Source organism: Accipiter gentilis, chromosome 4, assembly GCF_929443795.1.
Source record: "Accipiter gentilis chromosome 4, bAccGen1.1, whole genome shotgun sequence".
NCBI lineage: Eukaryota > Metazoa > Chordata > Aves > Accipitriformes > Accipitridae > Astur > Astur gentilis.
The window spans coordinates 9,098,181-9,115,500 of NC_064883.1; the positions used below are offsets into that span (position 1 = coordinate 9,098,181).

The following is a 17,320-nucleotide window of genomic DNA, read 5'->3' on the forward strand; positions in this document are numbered from 1 at the left end:
ATACACTTAACTCTTCAGGTTTGCACTTAAATTTCATTCTTTTCAGGTTTATTTTTAAAATCAATGGCATAAGGCAATTTAATGGATTTGGGAGGAGAATTTCTTGGGTTTTCTTTCTTGGAGCTTATTGAATGAACTAATCCATCACTTCTGAAAGGAAATAAAACAACTGTTTAGCAATGTGCAACAGCACTACCCAGCAACGCTACCCAACAGCATGCCCAGAAAACCTCTTTGGTTTATGTCCACGATACTTTTTCAAATTGCAGGAGAAATCACACAAACCGCAATATGGAAAGCTGCCACAGTGGTCACTCCAGGCACTGCATCAATGGAAACGCACCTCTCGAAGAGTTCCATAAAAACCTGAAACCTCCTATCCTAGAAATCATACTGTATCATGTGTACCTAAAATGCTACCGCAGCATAGGATGCTTCTTCACTTTGACAGTCAACTGTTGGTTCAGTCGCAGGAAAGAAGGTTATTGCCTAATTTTTCATGGCCAGCAACTAGTGCTTTCAGGTATGCCTTAGAGCTCCACTGCTTGTGCGCTCACTCAGAAACACCAAACAAGGCCTGAACCCAGCATTCAACATTTTGTATCAGACCTAAGGCTTTTCTCTCCCATATGCTTAGACATACTCATCTACTACCAAAACGACCAGAGGTTCTACACTAAAAACCTGTAAAATTCTCCCTCTGTTAAATAACATGGTCTGATAGAGCAACCCGCTTCGTGAAGAGTTCAGGATCCTGTATTCTCTCTATACAACATCAGTAAAAACATCTCTTTTTCCTGTCTAGGTAATTTCATAAATTCTCACCAATGTGACATCTACTTACCTCGATCCTCCAGTTCATCTGTTTTATTTCTCAATGGTTTACTGATTTAATGCTGGTTTTAGTGTCACAATGGAAGAGGAGAAAAAAGCCTGCCTGTCAATCACTATTTCCATAGCTTTAATTTGTCTCCCAGCCTCAAGCACTCACTCAGGAGCACTGAAGTTTCATCCATGACAGCCAGTTCTATTTAAGTCATTATTTACTGTTATTTTCTAAACTTAAGCAGAATTTCCAACATACACTGATACGTTAGACACAAATGAGCACTAGGAAGCTTAGAAGTGAAACTCGTCTTTCCATTTTTGTTAAGACATCAAAGAGTTCAATATTCTTTCAGTAAATAAGTTCATCAACATAAAACAATCTAACTACATGCTTCAGATCGCAAAATAAAACAAATACAGAGCTATCACAGCATGATGCTAAAAGCTGTCCATCATCTTGGGTTTGCCTGGCAGGAGATCAGGAGTTATAGAGAGCATGCTCTCTCAAGAAGCAGGTATTTAGACAAATGATATATAATTTAAGTCTTGTACATAATCCTTGGAAATTCATCACCAATAAATTGACATGTTCTATACATATATGATGTAAAGGCACTGAACATTAAATATGTTATGTACCAGTACTTGGAGGAGAGGAGGTTTACTATGTAGCCTACAATAATTTGCCCCATCATAACAGCAGACGTTGCTTTAATGGAAACTGCATAAAAAAACTCAGATAAGCAACTACCCAGTCCTGCAAGCTGCTGATTTACTACCTCAATGCAGTGGGAACAGGAGGTACCAAGCAGCTTGAAGGGTCAGGACTCAATACGTTGTGCTCATAATAAGTTTTTCATTTAAAAAACAAACTCTTTTACAAATAATTAATTCAGCTTTATGACACTTCTGTGCACTACAGAAATTTGATTGCAACATTCAATTTTTTTGTAAAGCCCTAAATCTTGGAACTTTGAGGAACCTTATATGAAAAACTGTGCTCTGGCTCTTAAAAGTTCATTAATTGCTAGCCTTAATACTGGAATCAAAAAGAATGAAATGTGACCCAGCTGTAGCTGGATCATAAATCCAGCTGGGTCATACATTCATAAAGCAAAGGAGAAGAAGGAAAAAGCTTTTCAATCAAAGGAAGAAAGGGTTTGAGACAAATCTATATACTGTTCTATGCAGCATACTTTTAGTAAGGTTTTCCTATCTGGTCTCCTTGAAACTCAGGGGTGGGTTTTGGTTTTGGTTTTAACCTGCAACACAGCACGTCAACATCCCATATTTCAAACCTACCCCATTTTTTCCCCTCTTTTAGCTCTTTGCTGTAGAAAGCAGGACCTAGAATTCATGGCATGCTGCCTCAGCAGTAACTCTACCAGCTATATACGTACGAACAGCAACACCAGGTCAGATTGGTAGATTATCTTGCACAGTGACTATCAGTGGATAACTAAAGACGTGTAAAAGGATACAGTGGGCATATAGCGTATATATTTCATCAGTTTCCCAGCCTATATACAGCTCAGGGACTCTAGACAGAAGTGATGTCGTGTTTAACAGCAGTGGATGGATCTTTCTCCTGAAAGTTATCTAAACGTGCTAACAGCCCACATCAGCCACTAGCATCCCTAATTTTCCATGCCAAAGAGGTCCACAGCTTACATATGTCTCTGTGCTAGGAAGTACCTAAGCCTGAACACTTAAACAGGACAGGATATGGTTCAATATTAAGCTACACATGTTTGCACACAATATAACTGCTTCAAAATGGGAGATACAACGGCTGGCACTGCCTGCAGGGCCACAGCACTGTGTAATATGCAGAAATAGCACAGTGCTACATGCACACAAAGGTAGGGCTCAGCCACACAAAAAAACATACAACTGCCTTTAACAGCAGCCTTGGAGAAGCTGAAAATGGAAGGATCTCTCTGGGTCTCTCATGATCCCCTCATCCTCTCCTCTTTCCTTTGGGGCACTCTGATCTAGTTTAGTGGGGAATTAAGGCAGAACCAGTGCAGTTTCACACGGTAGAAAAATATTACAACAGATACTCCGTGTCTTTGGACTGCAAACTTAATGTTGAAAGAGCCGTAGGACTTCTTTTGCTTTTGAACACAGCACAGGCCCTCTGGCACGTTGTACATTGCTGGAGCAGAAGCAGCACCTTCTCCCAGGAACCACCTGCCTTCACAGTGGCTGTGCCCGGTATGCCTGTACATGATGTGTGCTTGCCATTTTTCTTCCTTGCCGTAACACAAAGCCAAACATTTAACCAATTGATCTGTCAGGATAAGACAAATTTTTAGCAATTAAACATCTGCTCAACAAGCTGAACCTCATTTACAAACTGAGGTCTCCATCTCTTCTAACATTCAATTTTCTTCTGTGATGAAATAAAAAGCATAACACCAAAAATGCACTTCATAACACGTTGGGTTTTTTTAAAAGCTACAAGCAATGTTTAAACAGTCAACAAGAAAGTAAGAAGAAGGAGAGGAGTAGCTACATGACAAGCTTCTAAGAAGAAATTGAGAAATGTGACTTGACACACAGGTCGCAGCAGGTGACACGTGATTTACTGATGATAAGAAAGGGCCCACCTAGTACTTTCTACACTGTAGTAATAATACCATACTGGAGACACCTTGTCCCGGGGGAGTTGGGCTGCCTGATAAAGATATACTCAGAACAGATGTCTTATTTACTGAACTAATTCTTTTGTGATGACCTTGATCAATAATACCAGAAGCAAGGTGTGCAACACTTGTGCATTCTTCTGAATTTTAAAAATCCTTTAACCTCTCCTTACCTTACCAAACACATCAGCCTGTGCTGTCACGTTTCAACCTATTCATCGGCAAACTTTGAAGCATGTTAAAGTTACAAGGATGCATTGCAACATCGGTTTCCTTCTACCAGGATACACTCAGCCTCCAGCCCTGGGATTTGGATTATTGCTGAGTAAAACAGGGTGATGAAACTATTATTGCTGAATTGCGCATGATTCATAGTTGGTAATAACTACCTCCAATGTAAAATTCAAATTTACATTCTCATAATCAAAGGTCAGAAAAAGACAGCAAGAATGGGTCATTATTCATAGCAGTTAAAACTATACATTTACACTAGCTTCTGTATATAATTCTTAGACAAACTGTGACTATACCTATGAAGAATGTGATATACACAGAATTACAGATTTATAGCTTCTTGTATAAATCCTGCTACATTTCCCTGCAACAAAAGCTTTTTCATGCAATATTAATGTGCCATTCCTTAACACACAGTTCTCCAAATATTTAATCTCCTAAGTATCTCCTCCTTTTGTAGGAGAGAAGAACAAGCGACAACAGACTGGCTCCCCAGCATGGGAACACCTTCTGCCAGCACTCAATGTTGCAAGCAAGGCGAATCCAGCCACTGTTGCCCTTTAGCCAAAGGTATGTTTATAAACAAAGCAACTGTAAAAAAAAAAAAAAAAAAAAAAAAAAAAAAAAAATTTCTTTGTCTAAAACACCAGGTTTATGACTTAATCTATGCACCATAATAGCCAAATTATTATACTCTGAAACATGTAAAACATTAGGGGCACAGGCATACAAGAGGACTGTGTATGATACTCGCTAACATAAAATATTCCTGCCTATAATCGCTCAGCATTTGGCATATCTAAGCCTCCTTAGAACCATCAAACAGAAGGCAAGAACTCGTCAATTGAACTGGTATCCAAAAAGGTCATCATCATGACAGCATGAAAGACTGTTTGTCTGATCCTCCACATATGTCTTTGAGACAAGCAGATCCGTAAGAAGAATAAGACTTTTGCTTCACAGAGTACCAATACAGGCTAAATTAGGAAGCAGACATGCATTGTACTAGTTTCCAGGCTATTTTATTCTCAGTAATCACAGTCTATACATTCAGTAACTAACTGTTGAACCAATCGTTGTATCAGAATGGGGTACTTTGGCATTTTTTCCTTTTGAATTTTTATTATTTTTAATAAGAATGGTGAGTTCTTTATAATCATCAGATACAAAAGACTTCAGCTTTAATTTAGAGCAAGAACACCCTGGCCAGCAGAAGCTTGGCATGAGGAACAGAAATAAAAAGCACTCTTATTGCCCTTTTAAAAATCAAAAGTAGCACCTTATCAGCATAATGGCAGCATTATTTAAATAGCTTTCATGTGCCACTTTCACAACACTATTTCTATTAAATCATTGAGAATAAACAACTATTTTCATTTACTAATCTTTTTCCCAATTAGAATCTCTCTGGATCTGTGTACAATAGTAATTTCATTTCTTCTCACTTGCTTGCATCTTAATTAAAATCAGCCTATGTTGACTTTCATTTTTATAATATATCTGCCTATTTCACATCATAGCACCTTCATGACCCCCAGAGAGTCATGAGCCTTTAATATTTTATTTTGACCTTGTTAAGTTACTGGAACCATCAAAGATTTTTCTTCTTCCCTCAGTAAGCATTTTTTTATCCTTCTTGAAACACAGGGTGTGTGTGAAAACACGTAGTTGAGAACTATGCTGCCTTTAAACAACATATCTCTGTTCATCTATTTACAAAATAAGATTTGTTGCCTTTCAATTTATTGCAAGAATTAGTTTATGAACCATAAACTTCATTACTAATTAAATGAGGATGACTGCCTAAATGATACTTAAAGGCCTTTTCCCCTGAGCTTCAGGACAGAAAAACAGGTTTTGATTTTCAATTAAAAAAAAGGATAATTCATCATTAATTGGTGATTGGTGGTCATCTTCTACATAGGTATCTGCGTTTACAAAAGCAGGGAGTTTGTGGGGAGAAGCAGTATCTTTTATCAGAGCAGCAGACACAGCTGAAAAGCAAAAATGCCCCAATGAGACACACAAGCCCTTCTCCAGGCCTGCAGCAGAAAGCTTGCCTATGTGTTTCAACTCCATCATCTGGTCTAATAACAGGCATTATTTGAAATGCGCACAGCACGTGAAGAAGCATCAATTCAGATGGGAAGCAGAAAGGTCCAGAGCTATCCTTTCAGCCTAACACCTGCAAATTTATCTTTGGAGCTCATAGAAAACACAAAATACTGGGTACACTGGCACATACATTTACATGTTTGCCTTGGGTCTTCGCCCAAATTCTCCCAGTGTTACCACTCTCACAGCACAGGCTCAGACTCAGGCAAAGGTTTTGGCACAGTCCGAGTCCTGCGGGAGGAGAAAGCCTGATTACAAGCTATTGTTTAGCAGACTCGTATTTGCATTTACCTTCAGTGTGGACCCTTACGCGATAGATAGCCCAAGCTATCTAACCTATCCACCCGTTACAGGGAGGCTACCTGGCAGAAGACTTTTCAAGCAGAGCTCAAAGCCTTAAAGGCAGCTGGCATTTACAGCCACTTCACACTAGCTTTGGATGGCACAACTGCGCAGAGGCTGAGACATCCAACGCCTAGGAATACCGCTGCATGGAGCCCAGCTGGGAAGCATGCTGGATTTTTTGCTCCTTAGAGAAGCAGAGCAGGTACAGCCACAAAGGTCCCTTCACTCAAGCTTGTATTTACATTCCAGAAAGCTGAGCCTCAAGTTCATCAGTTGTCTATGACCAGTATTTGGCTACCGGGTGGAGGAAACTGGAGGCAGCTGGTGATAAAAGTACAAGAGGTAAATTGTTTGCCAGGAAAAAGCTGAAAAGTTTCAACAACAACAACAAAAAGTTTAAAAAAATAAAGATCAGAATGAGTGAGAATAAGGGTCAGTACTAGGATGGGGAGTGGCAAGGGAATACGTCTATTTTAAGGAGAAAGCAGCATGAAGGAAAGCATAGAAACATGCACGGTCCTCTTTAGAGGATAGGAGAGAAAGAAAAGATGCTGCTTGTGGTTGAATCAGCCCTTCATCTAGGGAGAAGAACAAAATTTAGGGGCTTGCAAGGAATACAGCTAATAGATCACCTGGGCATGTGCTATAGAAAAGATTACAGGAAAGTAAAGTGGAATTCCCAATGGAAGTAATTACAATTTCAGCACTTCATATGCTGTGCAGATTTACCCAAGGTCCAAAGAAGAATACTTAATTTAACTGCTTATCATGCCAACCTTCTTCCCTCAGAACAGCATACCTCCTTCTCCCGCAGCCACCTTTAAACATGACTGTTGGCAGTCAGAGAAGCTTAAGTTCTGTCACCAAAAGCAGAGAGCTATATATGAAGATACACAATACAAATACCCATGGCTCTCCTGTAAGGTTTGTTACTAGTGAGTGCTAGCTTACTGAAAAAAATCCTTCACAGGGTCCTGTCAGATGGGGCCCATGACAAGTACCTAATATTATCGAACCTATAATTAACAGCCTCACAGTGGCTGTTGAGACGAGTAAACAGACCACAGACATGAGGCTCTGAAGGAGGGACAGGTTCTCCAGCTGTGAGAGCAAAGAAGCAACAGACCCCTAAGTACAAATACTTGCTTTACCATTAGTTGATAGCTGAACTCACAGCTCTCCGTGCATGTTAGCTCCCCATCTGTACAACAGCTACATCTAACCACCCTGCCATGTCACTGTGCAGGCAGCGCTTATAAACGACCGCTCCAGGACAGAACCAAATTCTGGTCTTTAATGTAGACACAAGTTCAAGTGAAGACTGCAAATCCCACCTGCATACTTACAGAAACATAAGTGGGCAAGCAGAATATCTACACCATAAAATTCTTGGGCTGCTTCCTCACGTTAAACATATTTGAGCTGTTTAACATTTCTTCTCATTGACACGAATCGATGGGAATTGAAACAGAAATGTTACATCGCAAATGGTCACTCACAGTAACGCATTCTCAGGCTTCAGCAGTCAGTATTCACAAGCAGGCTTTCCACCACCACCCACCCCCCCCGGGGCCTAATCTGACTACTTTGTTCCTACAACACATCTGTGCTCAGCTGTAAAGAAGAGTAGAGGTGGACCCTGTCTAAGGAAGGAGAATTATCTGTATTTTAAGAAAGGTAGGTAAGAGAGAGAAGAAATCATCCCTTTAAAAAAGTGAATGAAAATTCCCATCTGTCACTCAAACTCCAATTTCAGCTACTATCACTCACTCAATAAATCCTTTTACTCCTGTAAGATGGATTCTAGCTAACCCTTGCCTTTCCATACAGGCAATAGAGGCTAACCAAACTCTTGATGTGAACAGAAGGAACCTGGAGATACTCTGTACCACACTGCGTTCAGATGGGCCAGCATCTGGCTATCAACCAGTTCAGCTTGTACTCATGCATATGCAGGTCAGCTATTACCTCCAGAAGTTCTTAAAACAAACAAGTCACCTATAATTTCTCAAGTATCATGCCCTAGTGCTCAAACCCAACCACATATTTGGATGCTATAAACACTAAGGACAGAAGCATGTGGCAGATCTTCTGTTGTTACCTCAAAACAACAGCAAACCCTAACAGTGGTCTCAATCTTGAATTATTTATATGGTCCCAAGATGAGCAGCTTTATTTCTTCTCAGAATGTTTGTATATGAGCTTTTTTCTTTAAAAAAAAAAAAAAAAAAAAAAAAAGGCATGCTTTGCTGAAGCTAAAAATGCATTTGCGAATACAGTAATTGTTTCTAGATTATTTCAAGATCTGAAAGGATTACATAAGCAATGCTTTAATTTGGCTTCAGAAGTTCCCTATGAGGTGAACAAACACTAAACTGCTCTTAAAGATGGGAAAAAGATCCAGCAACACATTACACAGCTCGATCAAGGCCAAGCATCAAGTCAATGGTAGAGCTGAGTCCTGTAGCATGGCATTCTGCTATCAACGACAAACTTTGCTTCCTTTTTCCATTAGTAAAATGTATTGCGATACTATAACCTTGCCTCTCCTGTGGAATAGAAATAATTATCCTGTTTGGAAGTCTTTATATTGGTAAGTTAAACATACATATAAATTCTACCAAATGAAATTTAAAAGCAAGACTGTTTGGTTAGATTATGTAAACAATATGCTCTAAGCCTTGCTGAGTTCTGAGAACTGAAACCACAGACAGCCAAAATACAGCTGCACACGGTCAGATACGGTGTGTCTGCTAATATTGGAAACTTTATCATGCTGCAGCAAATTTAACTTCTGATTAGTATGTGCACAGAAGAAATATAGACTGAATGCACTGGAACAAAACCAAAAACCACTCCAAGGTTGTAAGCTACAAAAGCCAAGGGCACTCAGTTATTTTATGAAGCACTTGACAATATTTATTAGTTGTACTACTGTGGCATCTAAGAGCCCCAAGCACGGGCCAAGGCTCAGCTGTGTTCATGCTTGCAAAAGTACAAAACAAAAGATAAACCATAAACTGCTGTAGGCTGTAGCTAAGGGCTTCATACAAAGCAGGGTACTGTCACGTGCCAAAAGCCCTGACTTTTGAGTATGTACCTCTAAAGCCCAGGGCTCAGTTCCTCGGCTACATGTTAAGTTTGGTGCTAGATTCACCTGCTGGGTGGGAGGCCGCCTGCAGTTAGCTGATATCAACTGCTCGGACCAAGGATGTGCCCAAACTCCCACTCTTCCCTGCGGTTCAGGCATTTGAACCAAGACTGCAAGGGAGACACGTCTGTCAATTCAGGAGACAGATCTGGGAGCCTAGATTCGGTAAAGCCAGAGGGGGATTCAGAGGTATGCACTCAGCATCCTTTCTCAGAAGCTGGAACAGTATGCAAGAAAGACCTTGAGATTCGTGGAGCAAGGAACCTATGCACACGGGGGACACGCTTCTGCAGCTTAATGGTTAGAGCACCAAGGAAGAGAGTCCCAGGTATCCAGTCCAGGCTTTTAGGGTTGTTTCTGGGTTTATCAAATAACCTAGATGTAAAAATATACAAACTATCCATAAAATAAAATTCACATTGCCCAGACGAGTACCTTAACTAACAAGCTATTGAGTTGGGTTCACTCCATAAAATAAAATTCACATTGCCCAAACGAGTAACTTAACTAACAAGCTATTGAGTTGGGTTCACTCTTGCTTGTTTTCGCTCCGGTACTGTGACTCTTGCATTGCGAGCGTGAACACAAGGCAGACCTTCTCGTGCCTACTTCTGTCAGTTACTTTCTAGTTAAGGCAATTAGGGCTCACAATGTCTGTGGTTTTTATTAAAAGAGTTGGAATAAATGTTATTTTTAGGACCCAGTTCTTTCTTTGGATCTGGCTGTAAGTGTTGCACGCTGGAGCAGTGACCTAGAATAAGTTGTGTAAGTCACATACACCGTCTTTTAAAAAACCACAGCTGCTCATTGCTTTTAAATTTATTTGTATTTGTCTACAGCTACATCGATAGTCAAAGGAGCTTGTCTGCTTTCTGCAGCACATACTGCTATGTCTAAGAAGCGCTCTTGCTCTGGCACCTCAAATAAAGCACTGAGTCACAAGTCCCTCGAACCCCGAAGTTGTTCATCCTGCTATTTTACTCGTTCAGCCCACTAAAATGCCAGGATATCCCTCTCCGCCAGTTTCTCGTAACTTAGAACGACTGAGCTAAGAAGCAGGCGGTGGTACTGTTCTATCACTGCTTTCAATTTCAGGCTGCCTCGCTCAGAAACGGACCGTAACTTTCCCGTCTTCCTGCGGCTCTGCAGCGGAGCCAGCCCTCCCCGTCAGGAGGACGGCAAGCCGCACCACACCGCCTCCCCCCCACCCCAGCACCCCCAAACCCCCCCCCCCCCCCAAAGCCTCGCAGACCCGCGCACGGCCCCCGCGGCCGAAACCCCGGGGCGGTTTTTCAACCCGGCGCATTTTTCATCCGGATCGGGAACTGAATCGTTCCCCGTACTGCAGAAGTACTCCAACCGCCCTGTGTGCCGCGACTCCCACCAAGGGGCAGGCCTGGCAGTCTCCGAGCGGCGGGGCACCCCCCCGCCCGCCCGGCCCGCGCAGCACACCGCGCCGAGGTGCGATGCGGGGCCGGGGCCGCTCCCGCTCCCGCTCCCGCCCCGCGGGGACCGCGCCAGAGGACGCCCGTCAGCAGGGCGAGGTGGTCTCCGAGCACCCTCGGCCACCCCAAGCCCCGAGGCGGGGGCTCCCGCTAACGTGCCGGCCGCGGAGCTCCCCCTCGCCCCCGCCCCACACAAAGGCGCGGCGGGGAGGCGAGCCGGGCCCCGCCGCGCCTCCCCCGTCCCGGCTCCCCCCGGCGCCGCCGGAGGGACAGTCGGCCCCGGGCAGGGGCATCGCCGTCCCCCCGGGGGAGAGCCCGCGCGGGGCTCGGGGACCACCGCGGCGGCTGCCGGCGGCGCTCGGGGCGGGCGGGACGGCGAGGCGCTCTGCAGACAGGTAGCTCCCTGCTAAAATGGAGGGAGGGGAGAAAACGCGGCGCTCGCCGGAGAAACTTACCGGAGGAAACCGACGAGCCGGACAAACTGGAGTTACTGGATGCGGCCATGGTCCCTCCTCCTCGCCCCTTAGCTGCGAGCCCCGCGTCGGCCCCCGCTGCTGTCCGGCCGCCGCTGCCGCCAGCCCATCGCAAAGTGCCGGAGCCGCGCCGCGCCGAGCCGCCGCCGCCGCCGCCGCAGCAGCCCGCGCTCGGCTCCCCGCGCCGCCGGGGAGCGGGTGGCGGCGGCGCCCCGCCGAGGCGCTGCCGGCCGCTCTCCGGGGCCGGGCGAAGCCGCTCGGCAGGTCAGGGAAGAGGCCCCGCGGCGCTTCCAGTGCCTCCCTCCGCCTGGGGAGCAGGGCTTACCTTGTGACGGGGACGGGAGAGCCGCCCTGCCAGCGCCTTCCCGCGCCTCCTCCCTTCCCTTCCCTTCCCGTCCCTTCCCTTCCCCGCCTCCTCGCGGGCAGCGCTGACAGCCCGCCGGGGGGACCCGCCGCCGCCGCCGCCCGCCGCAGCTCCCCTCACGCACACAACGGAAGCGGCGGCGCTGCCGGCCGGGCTGCCGGCCCCGGCTGCGCGGGCAGGGTGGGTCCCGCGCGGGCGAGCCCCGGCGGCGCGGCAGCCCCGCCGAGCGGCAGCCAAGCCCCTTTCCGGCCGCCGCCGCCTGGCACGGGGCTGGCGGCGAGCGCGGCTCCTGCCATGTGCCGGCGCCCGTCCCGCCTGGCCCGGCGGGGCGGCAGCGCCTGTTGAGCGCCTCGGCCCGGCACCCCCCTCAGCGCTGCCGCAGCGTGGGCTCCCCGGCTCGGCTGCGCTCCCGCGGGCGCGCCGCCCCGGACCGCCGGAGACCCCCGCTGGAGCGGGGCTGCGCACCTGGGGCCGGGCTTCGGCCCCCGCCGCCCTTTGTCCGCCTCCTTCCTCCGCGGGTTGCCCTGCGTCCGCGCCGCTCTCCTCCTCCCGCCTGGCACGCTCCCACCCTCACTTTTCTCCCCCCCCCCCCCCCCCCCCCTTTTATTTTATTTTTTTTTTTTTTCCCTTTCCTCCCTCCTGGCATCCGTTTTCTTAAAAGTCCAGGCCAACACCAACACCGGGCTCTCCCTGTCAGGTGCGCAGCAGAAGCGGCGGGCGCTGCGGGGCCCCGGCGGGCCACAGCTGGGGCCTGCTTCCACCCCCACCCCCCCGGCCTCCGCACCGCTCCCGGGCCCCGTGGCTCGGGGGGACACGAAGGGCATCGGCCAGGCCGGCTGGCAGCCGCGCAAATGGGATACGGCGGTTCTGTGGCAGACCAGCCTGGGCCACTGCCCTGCGTCTTAACGGGCAAGTGGGAAAGAGGAAGAGCCAAGAAAGCATCACTTGGAGGCTTCCTCTTGTCGACTGCCCTTCAGGTTCCCTTCGCAGTGCTGTACCGCCGGCCAAAGCTTCCGTCTCATTTTATAAAATGAGGGTGAGAAGGCTGCAGGAAGGTGGTCAGCTGCCATGCGGTTGTCAAAAGCCGAGTGGCATGGCAAAGTCTTGCTGGCACGGGTTCCGCCAGAAGCCTACAACCCGTTTGCCTTGATGGCGGTTTATGGAAAGCCTTCCATGTTTTCGCAACCGAGAGTCTGTAACGCAAAGTTACTTAGGGGCAAGCGAGGAAGCGCATTAAAGTTTCTTTGGCAGACTAAGCCTTACCCACCCAGCCACACAGCGTCTCAAACGGGCGTGCAAACCGCCTGCCCTCTCTGCAACCCGCACCCGGCCGCTTCCCTCTCTGCCAGAGCCGAGAGACAACCCGGGCTCCCCAGACCCTGCAGTCAGTTCCCGTTTTTTTCCTGGGGAAAACCGGTACCGGGACCCCCTCTAGCGGCAGAGACGCCGGCAGCAGCGATCCCCGCAGCCGCGGCGAGCGGGACCGCCGGGTCCCACACCCCGCGTGGGATTCCTGCCGGCAGCTTCAGCGACGCGGCTGAGGCCAGCTTGCGTCTCCGGGTTTTATTTTCTAGGGACGGCTTGCTCCACGTGAGAGGGAACGAGCTTTAAACGAAGCTTTAGCACTAGCTCTTATTAAATCTGTAAATTGCCATGTGACGGACGTAAAAACAGGACGGGCGTCTCGCCGCTCTTTGGCCTTTGGCCGAAATGTCGCGCGTCACGCATTTTAAAGATTGAATGCTGAGGACAAAATGAGAAAGGCAGAAAGTTCTTTCAAGTCCTGGATTAGGTCATAAAACCAGGCTGATACCTGGGATGTAGGAAAGTACTGTAGTAATATGGTAAACGTCAAGATTGTAACAGTAAATTCTCCACTTGCAGAGTACGTGATGTGTTGAAGGGGTATTCGCTTGTCTCCTACATGTTTGGTTTTTCTGCTCCTCCTGCTATATCTTTCTTTCTAGTGTTTGTCTCCTTGTACTCTAAGTCTTCGGTTTCCCCTCCATAATCTAGTGCTGTCTTGCCCTCATGTCTCTCCAGCAACTGTTGGAAACCTGTCTCGTATGATTGGTGAAATACAGTGCTGGCAGAATCTGCAGGGAAACAGGTAAATAACCTAAAAGAGAGAAAAACCCCTCACTGCTGAGACTTTGCAGACAAGAAAGAATTTTCATAATTAATTTTCAATTATCTTTGCAGCTATAGATCTGGATAAAGCAAGAGAGGAATTTCTTCAGAGAATGACTACTCCAGGTATTCCAATAATTGCAATTGAATTATTTTCTTTCCAAAGTCAGTGAGTCTGAATATGTCTGGTTATGAGTGGGTGTACCATTAAAGGACAGGCAACTGTTGATAATCTTTGTGATAATAGCAGGTATGTGGTTGTGTAATCTCAATTTCCACAACATTGACATGTAAATTAATAAAGTTAACTGAAATGTACTGTAGATTAAAAGAAACTCTTCTGCGTTGCAAGACAGGATGCCCTTTTTCTTGTCAGTAGCAAAGAACATAAAAGCCATGAAATTGGAGTGGAAATTAGTAGATCAAAGAGGAAGCAAATTTAAAAGAAAGAAATGTAGCCTTGTTGTGTGTAAAGAGTGGGAAGTGAAGACAATGCAATCAAATCTCAGTTCTATTTTACAGAAACTTTGAACAGATTCTGTCCTGGTCTAGTTTGTGCAGAGCCCAAATTTATCCATTACTAGTAGTGGAAATGCTTACATAACAAGAATAAACTTTAAATTGTAAACTAGATGCTCTCTTTGATGTAGACTATTCCTGGGCTTTCCACAAGTATATGCTTCATATAAGCCTGATAAAAATCTTCCACTTTGTGCTCCCTATAGAACTAAATGTAGTGCCTGCTTGCATGTTATCTGCACTTTTACTAGAAGTCCCAGCTTCCAAAAGTTTTGAGGAACTCAGAAAAATCACATTTCCTTATGTATGACCTTAGAAACCCCCCATGGATGGACACTGCCATTGACATTAACAGAGACTTGCAAATGAAAAATACCAAACTGTATGCTTTGTATTATGCATGAGAAAGATCTGAAAGCTTTTCTGGTTTTCATTCCTGAGGAAGATTCCTTGAAGATTTCCTTTCTTCTAGATTGGTTCAATGCTGTTTTTACTGACAGAGTTTCAATGTTTGGGGTTTTTGAGTGGGGTTTTTTGCCCCCCCGCCCCCCCTTTTTTTTTTTAAGGAAGAGATTAGGGAATTTGTCAACGAAAAAAGATTTAACAAACCAGTCCTCAGTCTATACCTAAATTCCAAAGAAGTGACTGCCTGCCTCATGCTAAGGCCCAGCTAGCAACACAGTACTTGAACTAACAGTAAATTCACTGTGGAAGAGGCCATTGTATTCCAAAAGCTGATAGATGTGGGAAGCCCAAAGTAATAGTTGGAAGATTAAAGGAACTCAGAAGCATCGCTGCTTGTTTCCAAAGAAATCTGTGAAAATATCTAAAAAGTTTCTCCAAACTTTCGGTGTACTAAGTTATTTCTGTACCCTAACTTTCCACTCTCATGCTTCTGCATGGTAGGATTCCTATTCAAGCTAGAGTTTACACACATTTTGTTCTCCAATAACCAAAAATTAGTAAATACCACAGAATTGCAGCAAATAATAAGTCTTACAGCCCAAGACCTATTGAACACAACAGAAAACTAAGTGAAATTACATTTGGAAGTAACTCACTTTCACAGCATAATTCTGAACCTGTTGATGTGTAAGTACATGCACAATTTCATTGTCACATGAACTCTGGTGGAATGACGTATTTTGGTAAAATTATAGGTATGAGCAGGATGAGGGCCTGCATTTGGAGAGCCGTTGGTGCAAACCATGGTGACTTTGACAGCCGAGGACATGTCTGTGCTGCTCTTGTGCTATGGAGTGGCCTTGGTTCCCCAGCCAACTGGTACGTACTGGTTTGTGTCCTTATTTCAAAACAAAGGCTCTGCGGAGCAGACAGGCCACCTGCCGACTGCACAGTTGTAGCTAACTTGTAATCACTATGTGAAGGCAAGGCAAATCCTAGCTGATAAATAGGTTTTTATGTTGCCGTGCGATAAAAGCAAGCAAAAAGTCTCCCTTCCCCTGGACAGAGGCATGAAAACCCAGAAATAACAAATGAAGGAAAGCAGGCAGAACTGCGCTGCTTTCCTTCAAGAAACCAGATTTTTTTCCCTTTTGACCAACTTGCTTATTGCATATCTAAGCATGCACACATATTTGTTATCCTGGTTTCCTCTCATTCAACTTTAGCCATAGTAGGCACTTTCACTGTGGAGGCAGACCTCTGCTTAGAACTTCTTTCATTTTACTGACTTGGCAGAATGCTTCCTGCTGCAGAAAAAGAGATCCGAAATACAAGTATAGATGAAAAAAAAAGCAACAGGTAGGTCACTAGATAGGGCCTATAGCAACATCTCTGCATCAGCCGTCTCTGAATCTCTGCATTAGCCTGGCTTACTCAGTCTGAAGGAAATTAATCTAAGGCAGACAATCAGTTATATTGCTGCCTTCCACCTGTTGAAGTCTCCATTATACAGGAGCCATTTTATAAGAACCCTCCTAAAGAATCTGGCCTGAAATCAGTGCACCTTGAGTCTCCTCAGCCATAAGCCCTCCCCGTCCAATACTGCAGGCAAGCTTCATGTTGACTCCTATCAGTCAAGCCTCTGTAGATGGCTGCAGTACAATCCTTAAAGCCCTTCTGGTTTTGCAGTCATGGCATCTCAGATTACGTTTATGGAATCTGGCATAATCCGCTATATCTCAGTGCTGGTTTATTACAGCGGAGTAGCAGTGGCTTACTGTGCGCCATAACTTTCGCCTGGCAGGGAGGATGGGAGTTTGAAACCTAGTTAACTGATTATTTCAGGATGGAAACTGGCGGTTATTATTTCAGTGTGAGTGTAGATAGCTTGGCAAAAATTTGGGGGTTAATTAATTATGCAAATCAGAGGAAAGTAAAGAAGTTTAGCCCGCTGCTTTGATTATGTAACAGGTATAGAGATAGAAATGTTCTGCACAAGACAGCAAGACATATGACACAAAGATTTAGTGTTGTCAAAGACCTAAAATGCTAATCCTTCCTTTGATGTTTATATTGCTTAGCTGGAAAGGGAGGAAATGCATTATTCATTCTTTGATGTTATGAAAGGGAAAGGCCTTTATAAGCAATATATAATCCATATTTATACACTCTCCACAGTACTTGGAAATTTTACTCAATATAAGCACAAGCCATAATAAGAAAAATAAACCAAAATATCAATAAATAGCAGATGCACGCTGTATTTGGGTATGAATAAATTATGTGAGTCATAATGGTTGTAACAGCAGGTGGTGGTGTAGTTCAAGACGCTCTGTGATTTCTCACCTTTTGCCTCATACTCCAGAGGAAGGTTTGAGACCCCTAACACCTGGTGCAATTTTTAGGTCTGCACCTTTAATTGGTGAACAAACTAGAGACATTTACTGAATTTTATTAGCTCTGCAAAAAACACAGCAAGTAGGCTGGTCGTCACTTGTGAGTGTTAAACCTGCTGCTATGACTAATTTATGAACGTTCATCCTATTTGTCCTTTCTTCTTTCTTCCTGTCTCATACATCCTATTTTAATTAAATCTCAGATTGAGAGTTCACTGGGGCAGAGAATTTCCTTGTTATGTTGTTTTCAAAGTTTTTTATACAGTG

General features: G+C 45.2%; 1 protein-coding gene across 1 annotated transcript in view; it reads right to left on the reverse strand.

The window, feature by feature from the left end:
- The window catches only part of CHN2 (chimerin 2), a 168,428-nt gene extending 156,684 nt beyond the window's left edge, over nt 1-11,744 (reverse strand). The window contains exon 1 of the mRNA XM_049798736.1: nt 11,222-11,744. Coding sequence (XP_049654693.1) covers nt 11,222-11,270 — 49 coding nt within the window. The 5' untranslated portion in view covers nt 11,271-11,744. The remainder of the gene's footprint in view (nt 1-11,221) is intronic.
- Nucleotides 11,745-17,320: the final 5,576 nt, after the last annotated feature.